Source organism: Lactuca sativa, chromosome 6 (assembly GCF_002870075.4).
Source record: "Lactuca sativa cultivar Salinas chromosome 6, Lsat_Salinas_v11, whole genome shotgun sequence".
NCBI lineage: Eukaryota > Viridiplantae > Streptophyta > Magnoliopsida > Asterales > Asteraceae > Lactuca > Lactuca sativa.
In genome coordinates this window covers 125,522,915-125,542,868 of record NC_056628.2, presented here as the reverse complement: position 1 = coordinate 125,542,868, position 19,954 = coordinate 125,522,915, and the positions used below count along the sequence as shown (strand labels likewise).

The 19,954-nt window shown below is 32.6% G+C and overlaps 1 protein-coding gene across 2 annotated transcripts; it reads left to right on the top strand.

Annotated features, from left to right (window-relative positions):
* The first annotated feature begins 7,174 nt into the window (after positions 1-7,174).
* On the top strand, positions 7,175-15,571 carry LOC111880433 (potassium transporter 4). Of its 2 annotated transcripts, XM_023876870.3 has the most exons (12): positions 7,175-7,276; positions 7,404-7,446; positions 8,367-8,431; positions 8,719-8,956; positions 9,834-10,076; positions 10,840-10,896; positions 11,159-11,419; positions 11,764-11,816; positions 12,133-12,247; positions 12,320-12,574; positions 13,433-14,111; positions 15,063-15,571. In XM_023876870.3, exons 3-12 carry the CDS (start codon positions 8,381-8,383, stop codon positions 15,454-15,456), a joined length of 2,346 nt encoding a protein of 781 aa, XP_023732638.1. In that variant the 5' UTR covers positions 7,175-7,276; positions 7,404-7,446; positions 8,367-8,380; the 3' UTR covers positions 15,457-15,571. The 2 variants fall into 2 exon arrangements, with proteins under 2 accessions (XP_023732638.1, XP_023732637.1); XM_023876869.2 differs by lacking the exon at positions 7,175-7,276 and having other exon boundaries at positions 7,283-7,446.
* The last annotated feature ends 4,383 nt before the right edge of the window (positions 15,572-19,954 follow it).

Below are 19,954 nucleotides of genomic sequence, written 5' to 3'. Positions count from 1 at the left end.
AAGAATTTACCAAATAGGGAAAGTTTCTCATCGCCCAAGTTTCAATTGGACATAAACTTGGAGTTATACAACTTGGTTGCATGATGAATGAGAAATTTCATATTTGGAAATTTAGACAAATTCTTTGACAAAGTGTAAAGTGAAGGACTAGGAGATCGGGTACACAAAGTTGTGTGTTGATCAAATCCACCACAAGAGTAACAAAGATATTCGTCATGATTTACTAAGGTTAAGTAAATATGATTATACTTATGAGATTAAGTGTAATTCTGAATTGATTGAAAGAGTTTCAATCAATAGCAGAACGAATAAGAAGAATCAAGTAGGCAGAAAGATAAAAGTTTCTCTATTCTAAGAAGAAGGGAGAGTACATTTTATTATGTTTTATGATAGGTCTTAATGATTAAGAACCATATCTTAATTGATCCTCTAAGTGTGTCTTAGTGCAATTGTATGTCTAAGAAGATGAATCGAGAATTGAAGAAATAGTTAAATCAAGAAGCCAATCATACTTCGTTCCAAAAACAAGTCTTAGAGTTAAGATTGTAACATTGAGTGAAAAGTCTTAAGAAGGTTTATAACATTCATCAAATGTAGAATTTGAAAAGGTTTTCTTATTCTTGCACATTTGAAATTGGAAAGTTGTGATGTCTTGGATAAGACAAAGACCAACTAGGACCAATTTTGTGAAGTGTTTTGCCTTGATAAAAGCTACACTAACTCTTGAATATTTGTTTGTCAAGAAATGTTTATTGACAAAAGAATCTTATGTTGGAATAGTGTCTAAGGCTGCAACTATATTTGGCAAGTGTTTGACCCGATTGTACATGGTCCTTTTGGGTTGCCTTCACCATAGCAACTTGACAGGATGATTTATAATGAGAGAAGAAATATTATTAATATATTATGAGAATAATATAAGGAATAATAATATTTTTATTTGATTAATATAAGTCATAAATTAATTAGGAATTAATTTGGTGACTTAAAGAGATTAATTAAATAAAAGGGCATAAACTGTCAATTGTATGATAGTTGTATTTTGGGCTATGATTCCTTATAATAAGGGAGTGGACGATTTTAGGGTTAGGAAAGGCCTAGAAATCGTCCAAGGCTTATCAATAAGGAGATTGGATTGCTTAGGGCCTAAGTTATCCAATTAGGATTTAAGGGTGAAACCCTAGGAGGCTCACTAGTATAAATAGACCCATAGGGTCAAGGAAATCGGCACTCTTGCTTTTGAAGAAACCCTGGCCGATTTCTTGCCCTCCTCTCTCTCTCTCTCTCTCTCAAATCATCCTTTTGCTAAGTTGGTGTTTGTTAGCCATTAGAGGAGTGACATTTGTGACTCTAAGCTCCAAGGACAAGAAGATTCAAGCAAGCAACTCAAGGTATTCCTTAGATCTGATTTCATATGTTATTATTTGAATGTTTATGCTAGATCTATCAATAGAAGTCTTGGATACATTGCATGTTCAATTAGAGAAACCTAGATCCAAGCATTAGGGTTTGTATGTGCACATAGGAATGTTCTTATGGCTCAAACCCATCATCTTATATGTCAAGGAGCCAGTGGGAGTCTTAATGGTCTTGAAAAGTTTCATGAACTAATCAAGAATAAACCTTATCGATCATCACTAGCACACGACTTGAGGTTTACAACCTATCGTGTTGACACTATCTTGATTCTGTGCGGTTCCAATTGAGTTAATTATGCATGTGAGTTCTATGAGTTCTCATTTGAACGCATAAAAGGCAAGCACTTTGATCAATGAAAAGTACATTGATAGGAAAGGGTGAGTTGCTTAACTACTTGGAAGACATGGTGGGCAGCCGTGTTACCATAAGGCAAGAGATCAAGATTGAGAAGGTTCGGTCCATATGAGTTTGGATTTGTCGCAAACTTTGGTTTTGACAAATTCGCATGGATAGGAACACATACACCATTAAAATCTAAGTTTCATAAGATTCCCTCCTTCATGAAGATGACTATGAGGAAATGCTTTCACTAAGAGAGATTTTAAGAAGATAGTGATTGTGAAATTGTATTCTCAAATTCGATTATGGTTACGGTATCCCTTTCCATAATCTGAATTGTTGGATTTGGCAATTAGTCTGAATTGTTCAGACACACATATGAGCTATCTAAGGCAAAGGTGTATAAGATTAAGAAGCTTAGATAAAAGATTATCCAAGCATATAGGTATTAGAAATATGAACTTAAGAAATTCAATAGGTATTGTTTTCTGGAAGTTTAGCTGTTTTCTGAATACATGTCAAAGCTAGTGGGAGCATAAGTGTTATGCTTATATGATAATAATCATCATGATAGTGGGAGCATAAAAGTTATGCTTGTATGATTATTAAGACAAGTATTGCAAGTTAGCAATATTAATGATAGAAAACAAGAGTTATACTTTGCAAAGTCGTAAGGGTTGAATAATTGTTTTGCTATAATTAAGGGAGAGAATATTATGCTTCATTTCAAATCTAAAGGCTTAGGTTGTGGAATGTTAATAAATTTAGTCAAGGATACATAGTGTGTTCTCAAATTTCGATTATGATTATGACATCCCTCTTCATAGTTCGAATTGCGAGAACGTGACACATAAAATATTATGGCAGAAGATTGATAAAGTATCAGATCTTTATGTAAGACATTATGCATTGAGTTCCATACACTTCGGGTATAGGATCGACTGCAAATGCTATAATATTTGACCATTCTAAAATTTTCCAAGTGTCTAGCTCATTTTGAGGGAAAAAGGACAAGAATCGGTTTTGACTAAAATAATTAAACAACTATCAAAGGACGATCCAAAGCTCGCTAAGGATTGGTCGCTTGTGAGTAGTTGGAAGTATGGTATTGGATGGACCATATCGACATTATTATGAATAGATAAGATTCTATTAAGAATAAGTTGTCGTATGGCAAAATATGGAAATGTTTCCATATTGGGAGTTGGATATTGAGAATCTATGTCTAGATTAGAAACTTTTATGCAAGAAGGATGTTCAAAGGAATGTACTTTGAGTGAGAGACATCATATCTATAGAATTGTTTCTGATAGAGATTGGCCAAGTCTTGATGACTTTGAGCTATGACTTTACGAAAGAATCATTGCATAAAGTGTTAGAATCTAGCATAAGTAACAAGAATTTGATATTCTTATACTTATGATAAGGATTGGGAGTTGTGAAATGAGTATGATTGGAAATGTGTTCATTTGATCTATTTCACAAAGTAAGGACCGTAGATAAACATTGTGTGCATGCTGAGAGCATGGGACAAGTGTAGTTATAATTCAAGTAAGAAGTTGATTACCCGAAACAACAAATAATGAGTAATCAATATGGTGATTAAATAAAATGTTTTATTTATACCCAGAGTTTGGGGCTATATGGGATTAGTATTATTCTTGTGTTCCACTTTGCATGTTTTGACTTCATGAATAATTAAATTGGTTCAGAACAATCGAATTATTCGAACGAACCACAGTCGTTCATATGTTGGAAGTAGGTATGAATGAAGACTGTCGTGAATCGGTGTGTGGATTGTCTAAAGTGTATTAGACATAAGCAAATCTTTGCTGCAACGTTCATGAGTGCTTATGAATATGAGTTTGAGCATTGGATTAAACCCACGCTCACTTTGATCACTTCATGGATTTTATCATAAGTGATTAGTGAGACGATAACATCTTATATTCTTGAAACCGAGATGTGTGAGTTGTATCTTGCGAGTCGGTTACACATTGATAATATGTAAACGCACCAGTAACTTGGTGTTATAAAACATATTGTTGTGTGTGATTCGGTGAGTGAGTAAAAGCAAGCATTGAATCAAAGCTTATCCGTTCCTTTTATCCAAAGTAGGATGAAAGCGATATCTTTGGGCCCATCGATGATTTAGTGATGGCACTTAAGCGCTTGGCCAAGCCGGGACTAATTTGATGTGTTCAAATGTAGTCTGTTGTCAGTAGTCATAAATCGGAAATCGGGAAACAGTATAGAGAGAATGATTGAAATCCATGTCTCATGTCTATACGATATCTAAAATGGAGGAATATATGATCCCTTATCTAAAGGACACGCTTCTGATAGGATCAGAGTTGACAGCGGTTTTTGAAAGCTACGATTGCATATCAGGATCTGAAGTCATACGCAGAATAGTTATTAGACTTATCCAAGTGGGAGACTATTGGATTAGTGTCTAAGTCCATAACTATTTTGGTATGTACTTGACCCGATGGTGCATGGTCCTTTTGGGTTGCCTTCACCAAAGCAACTTGATAAGATGAATTATGAAGAGAAAGGATTAATTATGATTTATTAATATATTATGAGAATAATATATTAAAGGAGAAATCATATTGTTTAATTAATATTAGTCAAGAATTAATTGATAATTAATTTTGTGGCTAAAAGAGATTAATTAAACTTAAGGGACTGGTACTGTAATTATAAAATAATTGCATTTGGGCTATGGATTACCTTGGAATAATAGGTTGGACGAATTCTATGGGGAAACCCATTAGAAATCGTCCAAGGGATATTCTAAAAGGGTCCATGGGCTGCTTAGGGCTTAAGCAGTCAAATTAGGGTTTCCTAGTTGAAAACCCTAATAGCCTACATGTATATATAGTACCCTTAAACCCCAAAACGTGGCTAAGAGTTCCACTAGGGTTTATGGACATTTTTGGACAGCCTCCTTTCTCCTTATTCTTCATCCTCTTGCTATTGGTGTTTGTGAGCCATTAGAGGAGTGACACTTGTGACTCTAAGCTTTCTAAAGCCATTACAAGGAGGATTTGAGATTGTTATTGCTACATAACAATCAAGGTAAGATCTAAACCCCATTCTTATGTTAATATGATTAATAGTATGCTAGATCTAGGGTTTAAAGTCTTGGATGAATTGCATGTACAATAGAGAAACCTAGATCCAAGCATTAGGGTTTGCATGAGCACATATGATGTTCTTATGGCTAAAACCCATCATTCATAACCAAATTACCCAAGACAGCAGGTGGCTAGACACCATCTAGGTAATAGTCGATAGATTAACAAAATCCGCACACTTCCTACCAATAAAAGAAACCGACAAGATGGAGAAGCTAGCTCGAACCTACATCCGAGAGATTGTACGACTACACGGTGTACCAATATCCATTATCTCTGACAGAGATAGTAGATTCACCTCGCGATTCTGGCAATCACTACAAAAATCTCTAGGAACGAGACTCGACATGAGTACTGCTTACCATCCACAAACCGACGGCCAAAGTGAGAGGACCATACAAACCCTGGAAGATATGCTAAGAGCTTGTGTAATCGATTTTGGTAAAGCATGGGATACCCATTTGCCAATAATTGAATTTTCGTACAACAATAGCTATCACTCCAGCATTAAAGTTGCTCCATTCGAAGCCCTCTATGGCCGGAAGTGCAGATCACCACTATGTTGGGCTGAAGTGGGTGACACGCAACTAGCCAAGGGACAAGTACCCGACAACCCTCTCATTGGCCCGGAAATCATAAGAGAAACAACTGAGAAGATTGTACAAACTCTAACATTATTATTATTTTCATGTTTTGGGTTTTCAGACACGAAATATGTTTTATGAAATGATATGATCGGATGATGTTTTACTACAAATGTTTTACAAACCACTTAATTTAAATGGAATTTTTGGGCGTGAAAATTAGGTCGTTACACCCCAAGCAAAGAACGGGTCACAACTCAGTGACTTGTACACGAGTTAACTCAGAGTTGGCTCAAAGTGTACTCACTTGCTGACTATGTTTATGATGTGTATGGTTTACCTGTTAACAGATAAATGGACCAATTTAGCCGGTAAAGTAAAACTTGGTTCCTCTCAAATGCGAAAAAAACAATAGGGACCATTTAAACCATAATTAGAAAATGGTTGGGCTACAATGACATTTACCCTATTTTATAAACACATGTTTTATAATAAATGCATTTGTATTCAAATAAGATTATATATAAAATATATACAAACACGTATTATATAAAAAATTATTCAAACAAGTTTTTATAAAAGAAATATATACAAACACGATTTGATAAAAAATATAGATACACACCTATTTGTGTGCATATAAAAAATATATAGATACACACCTAGTGCATATAAAAAATATAGATACACATCTATTTGTCTGCATATACAAATAGGTGTTTATTTATAAATATGTTTTTACAAAAAATACATAAAAACATTTATTTGGGTGCATATAAATATGTTTTTACAAAGGAAATATATACGTTTACTATGAAATAGGTATTTGTACACATTTTTTTTATAAATATATGTTTGCATACAAATTTATTTATAATAAAATAGGTGTTTGTATATATTTTTTTTTGTAAAATACATGTATGTAAACATTTTTTTTTATAAAAACGGATTTGTATATATTTATGTACTTAATAAATACCTATTGTTATAAATAAGTATTTTGTATACAAAAGTTCTTTAAAAAAAGGTCTTTATATAAAAAATATAAGATTTTTTAATGAAAATTATGTTTTTTTTGTATAAATATGATTTTATAAAGAAAAAATATATTCGAAACAAAATTTTGAGAAAAAAAGTTGTAAAAAAATTAGAATTAGAATGAACTCATAACAAAATTCTAAAATTTGGGCCAAAAATATAAATTTTGGACCAAATTTGTAATAAAATTTAAAATTTGGGCAAAGAATATAAATTTTGGACTAAATTTGTAATAAATTTTAAAATTTGAGCCAAAATTAAATAAAAAAAAAATATAAAAACTAAATCCATTAGGAAACTAATATATAAGGACTGCAATTTTCCCAAATACAAAAAAATTAATTGTTTCTGTTAAAAATATTATTTGTAAAATTAGTTTAATAGTTTAATCAATAACCGTACATTGTACTGTCTCTTCAACTAGTAAAGATTTTTACCAAAACAGCCTTAACTTCGATGAATCTACTCAACCAAACTATTTTCAAATGCCAAAACTAGCCCTCAGGCTCAACGGATGATATTGTAGTCCAATAATATAATGCTATTGCTATCTGTTTCAGAATAAAAAACGCCAAAAACGTCATTTAACTCAACAGATGATATTCTAGTCCAATAATGTTTTTTGTAGCTTATTAACTGAAAGGACAAAAACACCCTCAACATATTCTCAAATTACCAAAACTAGCCCTCTCTCCTTTCTCCTTCCCCTGCTCGATCTGGTCTTTTTTCCATCTACGATTCTCACTGGATTAGGTTCACTTCTTTCTCCCTCCCTCATCTCTCTCACACTCAAACACAAACACACACACACACACAAACACACACGCACAGTCTTCTGTATTTCGTATATTATATTTAATTTCTCTGTTCGTCTTACCAGAAATCAAGAATCAGTACGTCGCTTTGCTCTTCAACAAATCCAGGTTTCCTTCACGACATCTCTCTTTCTTTCTCTCACACTCGTTAGTTCATTATTTTCGTTAATTTTGTGGTATTCATAGTAAATGAATTATGCCCAATACCGCAATTTGATTATTTGATTGGGAACGAAAACCCACCAGCTTATCAACCAAAAAAAATTAGTTTTATTTGTATATGAATTGCAAATTCATGTGTTATTTCTTCGAAATTATATCCAGCTTCACTTAGTTTCAATATATTTATAAATTTGTTAACTAATAGTGCCTTGATCAATAGATTTGACGATAGATGTAGTTCCATAGTTTTTGGGGTTTACTTAGTGCTCTGTCTGTGGCAAAGTATGCTTACAGCTCATGAACATGCCTTGAGTTTTGCTTAAGTTCAATATTATCATCGTTTATGATGTTTTAGTCATCTTTGTGATTGCAAAATTAATGATTCTTCCCCAGAAAATATGCATTCCTTTTCAGTTTTCATATGATAATGAATGGTAATTACTAATTAGTGCTTACGTTTCTATTTCCTGCAGTTATTTTTTGTGCAGATGTTACCTACTTACCTCCATTTGATGTTGAAAGATAATATAAACTACATAAAATGCTTACATATGATATGGAATAATAATACTTATCCGATGAATCATGCTTATTTGTTTAGTGAATTGTTAAATATATATTCATACCTCAAGATGTATATGTATGTGTGTGTAGACTAGTTCTATGACAGTGACTTAAGGCCTACCTTTTTTTTTCAGTTGAAAAAAAGTGCTGAATAGAGATTTAATGTATGTTTGTAGGAAGTCCTGTATGAACAAAGACTTTTTTCTTTTTTGGATCGAATAAACTGAATAAATATTATAAACTGAATTTGTAAATTGCAACTTTTTTTTTTTAAAAAAACAGAATTTTTTTAATTGTTGCAGGCAGGTTTCGGCCAATGCCGATGGAGCCAGAATCTGGCACCTTAAATTATCGAAATCCTTCTCAGGTTTCTTACAATTTTTTTTATTATTATTTTTTAGTTTATACCAAATACATATTGAGATAAATATGAAATTACATACATATCCCTGGTGTTAACCAACTCATTATTTGATAAACTTATTACATGATTCTAATTCTAATTATTCAAGTGGTAATAAGTAGCTACAAAGTGCACATCCAAACACATGATTTCTACAAATCTATAACATTCAGAATTCTTTCTCTATATTATAGTAATCTTGATTTCTTTTATGTTTTTCTTTTTAAAGCTCACAATTTGGTATATTGCAGTTTTTCTTGACTTTATCTCGGAATTTATTGTTGGCATATCAAAGCTTTGGGGTGGTCTATGGAGATTTGGGCACTTCACCTCTTTATGTCTATAAAAGCATATTTATTGGCAACTTGATGGATTATCAAACCCCAGAAGTGATATTTGGGGCATTTTCCTTGATATTTTGGACCTTGACTCTAATCCCTTTGCTTAAATATGTTTTTATCATATTGAGTGCTGATGATAATGGTGAAGGTGAGTAAAATATAGTCCCACACTTTTAAATTTGCTTACTTATTTCTTCTCTATTGCCCGTTTGTTACATGGGACATGACTGGACAAGCTTTGTAATGAGGGCATTTATGTCTTTTGCACAAACGGGAGATATCCAATGCACGCCAGACGCTATACAAGGCGTCCTCCACAAGGGCTATTTTCCATGATGAGGGCATTTATGTCTTTTTCACAAATGAGAGATCGAGAGTGAGTCTGTGTCCCACTTGTTTTATGTGGAACAAAGATTAAATGTTTTGTCCCATTGACATCAGTCCAAGCCAACAAGTCTTTATTAAATTTTTTGCACAAATGATCAAACTGAGGAGGGCATTTATGTCTTTTGTGCAAATGAGAGATCAAGAGTGAGTCTGTGTCCCACTTTCTTGGGTGGAACCAAAGATTAAATTTTTTTGTCCTATTGACATCAGTCCAAGTCAACAAGTCTTTATTTATGTTTTTGCACAAATGATCAAACTGAGGAGGGCATTTACGTCTTTTGTGCAAATGAGAGATCAAGAGTGAGTTTGTGTCCCACTTTTTTGGGTGGAACCAAAGATTAAATTTTTTGTCCCATTGACATCAGTCCAAGTCAACAAGGCTTTGTGGAAAAACTTTCTAGGGTTATTTTTCGATGATTAGGATAAGGAGGGCATTTATGTCTTTTGGTAAACAAGAGATCGAGAGTGAGTATCTCACCTTTTTCGGTGGAACTAAAAGTTAAATTTTTTCTTGCATTGATATCACCAAACACAGTACAACCTGTTCTGTTCAGTCCTGTCCTGTTATACTGACAAACGGGGTCTATGCTACTAAAAATATGATGTGGTGAATGCTGAATTTAAGCTTTTTTTTTCAGGTGGGACCATTGCTCTTTACTCATTACTCTGTAGGCATGCTAAGTTTAGTTTGCTTCCAAATCAACAAGCAGCTGATGAAGAGTTGACTTCTTACAAATATGGTCCTTCACAGCCTCCATCATCTTCACCATTGAAGAGGTTTTTGGAGAAACATAAAAAGTTAAGAACATCTTTACTTGTTATTGTTCTTTTAGGAGCTTCCATGGTTATTGGTGATGGTGTCATTACTCCTGCTATTTCTGGTAAGTGCTATTTGTAAGTTTTCAACTTTGACTTTGTTGCAAGGAAAAAAGTCAAGATTTGACTTTTCATTATCATACAAGTAACGGTTTTATTCGAATTAATATTATTATTTGGGGCTAAATGCGCATCAAGTTTCATTTTTATCTGATTTATGCAACAATGTGGTTTTTTGGAAGTTTCATTTTAGGAACAAAACAGAAACTTTTTACTTGCTGATGTGGCATTGGTTGAATGCTTATTTATGTAACAATGTTTCAGTTTCACCTTTTACCAGTTTATGCAACTGATATGGATTATGCAACCATTTTTCAGTAGTTTAAGCATCACATCTTTTGGTCCTGAAACAAAATGTCGTATATATCGTATCAAAAACCATTTTTTGTTGCAGAAATTTGGAAAAAACTCTTTTAAACTCAAAATTGGCAAACTCAGTGGTTTTTCAAATAAATACCCTTTTGCAGAATCTAACATCTTTAAATCAATTAAAAGCTTAGAAGTTTTTAGTTTGAGCATATAATCAAAATAACTGCAACTTTTGAATGACATATGATATAGGGAAGGGGTCTAGCTCAATTAGCCAAATTATCTAAAATACCTTTCAATGATGATGAAGTAAAGATATCTTGTGGACTAAAATCTAATAAATATCGATTTAACACTTCTACAGAAGGAAATGTTTGCATTAATTTTATGACATCCAAAAAGGGATATTATTACATTTAAAAAAAGGGATTAATACATATGGTGTATATGGTGTTGCAGTTATGTCAGCAGTATCTGGACTTCAAATTGAAGGTGTTGGACTACAGCTAACTAATGGTAACTATGTTCTACAGATTAAATCTCCTCTCTTATTTTTCAGTAAAAAAATTGTTCATTGTAATTCAAATACAAAAATTTCACATGATTTATGAAAAACAATCTGTTACTTTTATCCTCACTGTTATTGTTATTTGTTACTGTTTTCACTACTTACTGTTTTTGTTACTGTCTTTATTGGTATTGTTTAGATGTAAATAAATGGAAAATATTGGAATTTTGGGTGTTAATCTTTTTGGAAATTTGAATTTGTTTTTTGTAGGGTCAGTTCTATTATTAGCATGTGTGCTATTGATTGGGTTGTTTGCTCTACAACACACGGGTACTCAACGAGTGGCAATTGTGTTTGCTCCAATTGTTATTATATGGTTGCTTTCAATATTTGGAATTGGATTATATAATATCATACATTGGAACCCTAAAATCATATATGCATTGTCTCCACATTATATAATCACATTCTTTAGACACACTGGTAAAGATGGCTGGTTGGCCCTTGGAGGTGTTCTTCTCTCCATAACAGGTATTTCAAACTAAATATTTTACTTCATTTTGCTTTCAGATTTCACATTTTAGGCCATTTCTTCTGTTTTTTGCCCCCATGAGTTTGAAAAATAGGGTTAAATGCAAGAAATAGCAATCTACTTTCATTTAACTCTAAAAAAGATTTGAATAAAAAGGGAATTTTTGTAAAATGTTAAGAACTTTAATGGGGAGGCCTCATTTCCATATGTATTTTTTCTATCAAGTTGTTTTTTTTATGTGTTAATCTAAACATAGTTTATGAAAATTCTCTCTTCATTTTCTATATATTTTTTTTCCTATAGGTGATTTCAATTTCATTACTATTATCTCCATGTTTTTCAGGTACTGAAGCTATGTTTGCAGATCTTGGCCATTTCACTGCCTTCTCAATGAGGGTAACATTGTACTTTCAAGTTTTTTCTTGTTAGAACATTATATTATACTTTGAGAAATCTACTCTATAGTATATATAGCAGTGAAATTACTCTTTATTTTAATGAATTTACTACTGTATATAATTATACAAATGAAAGTAGGGTGCTATAAGTATAACAAACAGCTATTTCTTGCATTTAACCCCAACCAAACCAAAATACATTTATACAATTAGGTAACATTTTTCAAAGTACAATGTTGTAATAGAAAATAGAAAAGAAATTTATGCTATCTTGTTTTGGTAATTCTAACACTTACTTATTTATGTAAATGCAGCTTGCATTTACCATTGTTGTATACCCATGTTTAGTCATACAATACATGGGCCAGGCTGCTTATTTGTCTAAAAACGTTACTTCCATTCCCGACAGTTTCTATAAATCTGTACCTGGTTAGTCTCATTGAAATTACCAATTTGCCCCTGGGCTGTGTTTGTTATTTAGCATCTTCTGTTGTCTTGCAGAACCTTTGTTTTGGCCGATGTTTGTTATTGCTACCCTGGCATCTGTTGTAGGGAGTCAAGCTATCATTTCAGCTACCTTTTCGATTGTGAAACAATGCAATGCCCTTGGTTGTTTCCCCAGGGTTAAAATCGTCCATACATCAAAACACATGTTTGGTCAGATTTATATCCCGGAAATTAATTGGATCCTTATGGTTCTTACTCTTTTGGTCGCTGTGGGATTCCAGGACACTACTCTAGTCGGCCATGCTTATGGTAAGTAACATTTAGTATTTGTTAGGGCGGAATTGGAATTCCGGATTCCATTCCATGGCGTGTTTGGTTGTCAAATGAATGGAATTTGATTCCGTTGGAATCCTTTATATACCGTATTTGATGGATTTCACCATCCTGAGTGGATAGTGGAAGGATTCTAAGGGATCAAATTCCATTCTTCCCTTTTTTCATTAAAAGACTAAAATACCCTTCTGGAGAAATATCTAGGCTTTGTTAGGGTGTGTTTATTTCACTTCACTTGATTGAATCCGATGGAATTGTAATTCGAGATTCCATTCCATCGGAAAATTTCACCATTCTTGGAGGACAATGGAAGGATTTCCGAATTCGACTCCGTTCTTTTTTATTTTCAAAAAGACCAAATTACCCTTTTTACATAAATATTGACCTAAATAAAGATTTGAATCCAACCTAACCCATGTGACATTTTTTTTCAAAAAGACCAAATTACCCTTTTTACATAAAATTTTAAGAATCATTTACCTTTGATCACTAAATTCATTTCCATTTCCTGCCAACCTAACACATGTGACATTATTTAGGGCGTGGGCGGAATTGTAATTTGAGATTCCATTCCATGGCTTGTTTGTTGCCAAATGGACAAATTTCAATTCAGTCCTTCAAATTCCACATTTGATTGATTTTCACCATTCATAGAGGAGGAAAGTGGAAGGATTTCCGAATTCGATTCCTTTCTCTTTTGCAAAAAAGACCAAATTAAATAAAAGATTTGATCACTAAATTCCATTCCATTTCCTGCCAACCAAACAAAAGACACATTACGATTCCAAATCTCCAATTCCTTATTTCTCTAATACTTGAATTGTTAATTTTCAGGCATCGCATGCATGACAGTTATGTTCATCACAACTTTTCTCATGGCACTCGTGATAACCTTCGTGTGGCAAAAAAACATTATATTTTCCACAACATTCCTTATATTCTTTTGGTTCATAGAAGGAATCTACCTCTCATCCGCACTAACAAAAGTCCCTCAAGGAGGTTGGGTCTCTCTTCTAATAGCCCTAGTCTTCATAATCATAATGTACATCTGGCATTATGGCACCCGTAAAAAGTACAACAATGACCTTCACAATAAAGTTTCCTTAAAATGGCTTCTTGGACTGGGCCCCACTTTGGGAATTGTTCGTGTGCCCGGAATCGGCCTCATTTACTCTGAACTTGCCACCGGTGTCCCTTCCATCTTCTCTCATTTTGTCACGAATCTGCCCGCTTTTCACAATGTGTTGGTGTTTGTGTGTGTGAAACATGTTCCTGTGCCTTTTGTGCTGCCCGAAGAACGGTTTTTGATCGGGCGGATCTGCCCGAGACCGTATCGGATGTATAGGTGTATTGTGAGATACGGGTATAAAGATATTCAGAGAGATGATGGGAATTTTGAGAATCAGTTGATTCAAAGTATTGCAGAGTTTATACAAATGGAGGCTGTGGAACCCCAGTTGTCCACCTCTGAGAACACCTCCTTTGATGGTCGAATGGCTGTTATTAGCACCAGGTTAGTTAGCTTTTTTTTTTTTTCAAGAAATAGCAACGTACTTTCGTTTAATTTTGTAAAAGACCTTATATTTTTTGTGTTTTTTTTCATGAAAAAGACGTTATATTTTTTCATTTTTTATGAGAAAAGCCCTCGACGTTCTAAATGTTTCCAAATAAATCGTCAACTTTTTTAGTTTTTCCTGAAAAAACCCTCACATTTTACAGTGTTTTTTTTTTTGGAGAAAAAGGACTAAAAGGGTCAGATCGGAAAAAATGAAAAAAATGCAAAAGTCTTTTTCATGAAAAAATAATGTTGAGGTTTAATCCGGTAAAAAAAACACAAAATATAAGGTCTTCCATGAGATTAAGTGATTAACCTTTTTTTTTTTTTTTTTTTTTTTTTTTCCGAAAAGAACCCTAAACCTTCTAACTGTTTCCAAAAAAAACGTCAACTTTTTTAGTTTTTTCCGAAAAAACACTCACATTTTACAATTCTTTTTTTCGGAAAAAATGACTAAAAGGGCCAGATGGGAAAAAAAAATGAAAAAATACAAGGCCTTTTTTAGGAAAAAGTTAAAGTTGAGGTTTAATCGAAAAATACACAAAATATAAGGTCTATTATGAAAAATTTACTCTTATTTCTTTATGTTAGAACATTGTACTTTGAAAAATTTACCCGTGTTATCCAAGTTCAAAGCAATTTTCACTGCTGTAAATGAGTAGATTTTTCAAAGTACAATGGCCTAATAAGAAAAAAAATGAAAGTAAAAGTTAACAAACCAACAAAACTATTTAAGCACATATACCATTGCGCTTTCATTTTTTCTTATTATAGCAGTAAAAATTTCCTTAGTATTTGTATAATAACAAATTTGCTATACAATGAAAGTAGGATATTCTATATAATTAACAAACCAACAAAACTCCATTTCTATATTCTCTCACTATTCTCAACCATTAAAAATCCTAGATCAAACGCGACATTAATGGTCTCCGATCAACTCGACTCCTCCTCCATACAAAGTAGCAAATCTTTGATGCTACAACGGTTAAGATCCGAATTCGACGACGAAAACCCGCAAATCCGGCGCCGCCAAGTGCGGTTCCAACTGCCGCCCGCCGGTCCGGTGATGGATGCCGCCGTGAAAGACGAGCTTTTGCAGTTGATTCAGGCGAAAGAGGCCGGAGTTGCGTATATCATGGGACACTCGTATGTTAAGGCGCGTAGATCGTCTTCTTACTTGAAGAAACTTGTGATTGATATTGGATATTCGTTTCTTCGTAAAAATTGTAGGGGGCCCGCAGTCGCACTTCATATTCCTCATATAAGTTTGATTGAAGTTGGGATGATATATTATGTTTAGGATATGTTCTTGGTATTGCTTGCTTTTTTATTTGTTTGTAAGCAATAATATGGAATTATATTTGTATGGGTTTTCTTGAATTTTTAACAAAAAACCATGAACCCTGAATCCTGAATCGTGGTTTTATGTATTGTTTGTGAAAAAAAGATAAATGACTTCGAGGCTCTAACTCATAATGTTAAAAAAATTGTTTAATCCAACCCATTTTGTTGCTTGTTTAATCAGGGTTTATTTATTTATTATTATTTTTTTCAAAAACAATATATAATTATATATGAAGTTACATATTGGGGACGAATCTTTTTTTTTTTTTTTTTTTCAAAAATTAGTGTGTATGTGTGTGAGAGCGCTGTTTAACTCCAATCGCTAGGCTTTTAAGTCCGTATATAGTGATTAATACGCACTTCATTATAGATATGTTACAGAGGTAATTATAAAATTTTGCATTTAACAAATTATTTATTTATTTTTTCATATAAAATAACTATCAATTTTGCAATGTGCAGCTGTGAATTGCGAAATAACTCTAAGCTTAATTTAAAGAATACTTACCTAGTTAGCAATCGATTTTGCAAATTTTAATTTTGTTAATTGTTTGAAGTTATTCCATTTTATTCATATGCTTGGTCATGGTAGAGGTTTCACTATTTATAGTTTTAGCTGAAGGTTTTTATTTATTTATTTATTATTATTTTTATTTTTTTTTGCAAAATAAGAGATTCACAATTGTGAATTAAGCTTAATGTCATTTTAGGGAGATTTCATGAGGGTTTCTCAAAGTTATACTCCCTCGTCCCAAAATTGTTCACAAACAAAAACATACAAATTAAGAAAACATTAATTATCACTAATTTCATTAAATGAAATGATAGTTTTATCATTTTGTTGCATTTAATTTCGTGGTAGTTTAACTAATAACGAGAGGTATTTTAGTAAAAGAAATATTTATTTTTAGAAGTAGACTATTATTTTGAGACAAACCAAAAATGAAACATAAACTATTAATATGAGACGGAGAGAGTATATAATTTCACATGTTTAGTACATGTATTTCTATTCCGTGAATCTTCTAAAGTCTAAACTAAAAAAGTATCAATTTTACAATTTAGGAAAATTATATAATTGCATTTCTCTTTTGAAAAAAAGAAATTGTACAATCGAGTATGCAACTTAGCAATTGTGAGTTACGAAATGGCCATTTCAATTGTTTTACCGGTTTAGCGTTTTGTTGATACCCAAAACTCTTATTTCCACAATGACCGATGATGTGTGCCATAGCTTCAGGATTGACTAACTACCTTTTGGTTCTATTAGGTTTAGTATTTTTCCATGATGACAATCTTACCCAAAAGGTTACATGGGCCTATCAATATTACAATACAACATAGGCTAAACTAATGAGCTAAGTAATGCAAAGTACGTAGTGTAAAACACTAATACACCCTTGTAGTTTGACTGAGAGATAGAGAACAAATGCTAAAACTGGATCAAAAATCTGTGCACAAAGATGATAAAAATTATGTGCACAGAAATGATGGAATCCCCTTCATAAAGATGTCGCCGTACTGATGAACACAGGGTACATGCAAAACTTGAATATGGCCAGTGACAAGTTTGTGTCTGATAAAGTGTACGTCCATCTCAATATGTTTCTTCCTATGGTTCTCAACTGGATTATTGAAGAGGTAAAAGACATTGACATTGTCGCAATAAACATAAGGATTTTCTTGAGAGGGGAGTGAAGCTTGCGAATAAGATTATGTAGCCAACATGTTTTAACTACGGCATCAATATCGTCTTTATTGCTTCATGTGACATGGGGTAGTTTTTCTATGTTCTTCTTTCGACGGTTTTTGTTTTTTCATTCTTTCTTTTTTCCTTTTCAACTAACTTCTCAAGTGGTTTTCTTGTTCAACTTTCCCAGTTGATTCATTAACATAAGGAATGGTTTTGATTTTCTTTTCCAAATATATTTTCTTACGGGATTCACTAACACATAATATGGTGGTGTTGATTGTGAGAGTTTGACTCTTTTTTAAGATAACTTTAGGTTTCTTTTGGAATTTGACTTTGGTTAGATGTCTAATCGTGTTTTGATGTCTGAGCTTGAGTTTCTTTTATATTATCTTCTCTTTCTTTTTCCTCCTTGCTTGCTTGTTAGCTCGTCTATTCTCTTTCTTAATTCTTCTATTCGATTCTAACTTTTTTCCTCTTTCGGTGCTTCATCCATATAAGTATGAACAAATCTCCATATGTTGTATGTACATGAGAGCGATCTTGATATATAATTAACTCGCAAATCTAGTAGCCTCTCTTATTCAATGTACAAAGTTATCTAACCATGTAATGATTCAGACATTATTACTATTGAGAGTTCTAGTGCCCTTATCATTTATTCAGATAGAATTACATATTACTAACAAGTAGCCACTATTTGAGTTTGCAAGAACTAGAAGTGAGCATTCATTTCTTGTTATAATTTAAATCTTTCTAACCCTTCAAAGACTTGCAAACCATTTGTTTAAGCATTTGGAATCTGACTAGGATCACTTTGCAGTGAAATATAACTTGTGCTAGCTTTATTGTTGATGGATAAGAAAATATAACTTTGTCATAACCTCAAGAAGCTTTAATAAGAACAAGTCGTGCATCTTCCATCTTCTGTCTTTGAAGTTATGATTGTTCCAATTCAACATTAAGCATCTTAGTTTTTACATCCTTTTGATTTAGAGTATCACCACCAACATATATTTGACCACAAAATAAATATATATTTTCAACAAGTTCGAGAACAAAATACTTCAGCCAGTCTTGAACTTTTTCTTGAAAATTTTCAAACACAACCTTAGAAGCACTTTTTGGGATGTTCTTCAATTACTTTTGTAGTTTGTCAATAGACACATAAAGATCAAACAGAGATTTGCAAAGGCTTGTAAATTATGCTAACCAAAAATAGGTTATGGCTTTCTGCAGGGCAGGGGCGGACCTAGGGTTGGTCCAGGGTGACACCGGCAACCCTTAACTTTTCTGGCCGTTGTGGAAAATTTCTCAAAAGTTTTCGAAATTTCTATTTTTTCTATTATCGTGCAGCCCCTAACTCTGCCGTGCAACCCCTACTGTAAAATCCAGCGTCCACCCCTGCTGTAGGGAGAGCAAAAAATTGTTCTACAATCCGAGTAAGCTCGACCATCTCTATATTAGCTCAAGCTTGTGCTGCTCCCCTTGGAATCGTAAGTTTTGATTGATGAGGAGTTTCACCAACTGCTCCCCCATGAACATTGAGCTAAAGTATTTTTTCGTATTCATCATCACAAAATATATGTGAGATGGCCAACATGTTGAATACCAAAGTTAGTAGTTTTAGCAAACTACTTACCACAACCTAGAAACGAAAAACCAAAATTGTGAATTAACAAATCAAACTCTAAGTGATATTTGTTAGTCTGCCAACAAACATGAAATTAGAAATTGAAGAATGGTCTTGAATTGTCTCAAGTGTTTTTATTGTAGGATTTTAAGATGATACACGCCCTATCTTAAAGATGATAACATATGTTATAGAAATGTTTTTTTTGGGTATTCAACAAAACAAGTTAATTACTTTTGTCACACCCTGACCGACGACGGAAAAGTCGGGGTTGCGATGTAAACGTTGGATAACAGTTAACAACATATATTGAAAAATACAAGAATTTATATGACATTACATTCTTTCATGAAGCAAGTAGAAAAATTACATTGTTTAACAAATCCAAAGGGTGATAATTACTAACACAATTTCAGCAAAGCGTAAGGCAAAATTGAACAAAATGGCCTATCATATCGGCTAACCATTTAAAACAAGGAAATAGATCCTTCCATGACACACAAGGTTTGTCCTCCAGCTCCTATATTCCTGAAGATATATATGTTTAAAGATACATCAACAATAATGTTGGTGAGTTTTATAGGTTTTGACTCAATGTGTTTTTATAATCAAGAGTGTGTTTCTACCATAATAAATGAAAATTATTTTGACACATGTCACTTCCTCAAGACCTTTGCTACATGTCATTACGTGAGACTTTTAAATTACTTAAATTCTATATATCATTATGTGATATTTTTATTTTTTATTTATAAAAAATTAATTAATTCCACTAATTGATACTTCTATTATATATGTAAAGTATTCATTGTATTAAATACATAAATCAATACTATAACTATTGAAACATTTATTATTTAATATAAATATATTTTTCTCTCTAAAATAAAGATAATAGTAAATCGTTTGTGTTTCTCTAACATAAAAACATTTATTATGATTTTTTTGTTACATGAATTAAAATAATGAAATGTTATAAAATAATATTATCAAAATTGAGATAAACTAATTTTTGTGGTGGGTTCTAGGATTTTAAATTTTCTATAGCTAATTCATTTTTAAAAATCTATTTTTGCTAAATATTTTATTCATCTATAATATCTATTTTTATATTTTCTATGACAATTATGT

Excerpts from the sequence above, each read along its gene's own strand:
- LOC111880433 (XM_023876870.3), top strand. The coding sequence starts at position 8,381 with ATGCCGATGGAGCCAGAATCTGGCACCTTAAATTATCGAAATCCTTCT. Across the intron at positions 10,897-11,158 it reads TGGACTACAGCTAACTAATG|GGTCAGTTCTATTATTAGCA; the intron begins GTAACTATGTTC and ends TGTTTTTTGTAG. Across the intron at positions 14,112-15,062 it reads ATGGCTGTTATTAGCACCAG|ATCAAACGCGACATTAATGG; the intron begins GTTAGTTAGCTT and ends TAAAAATCCTAG.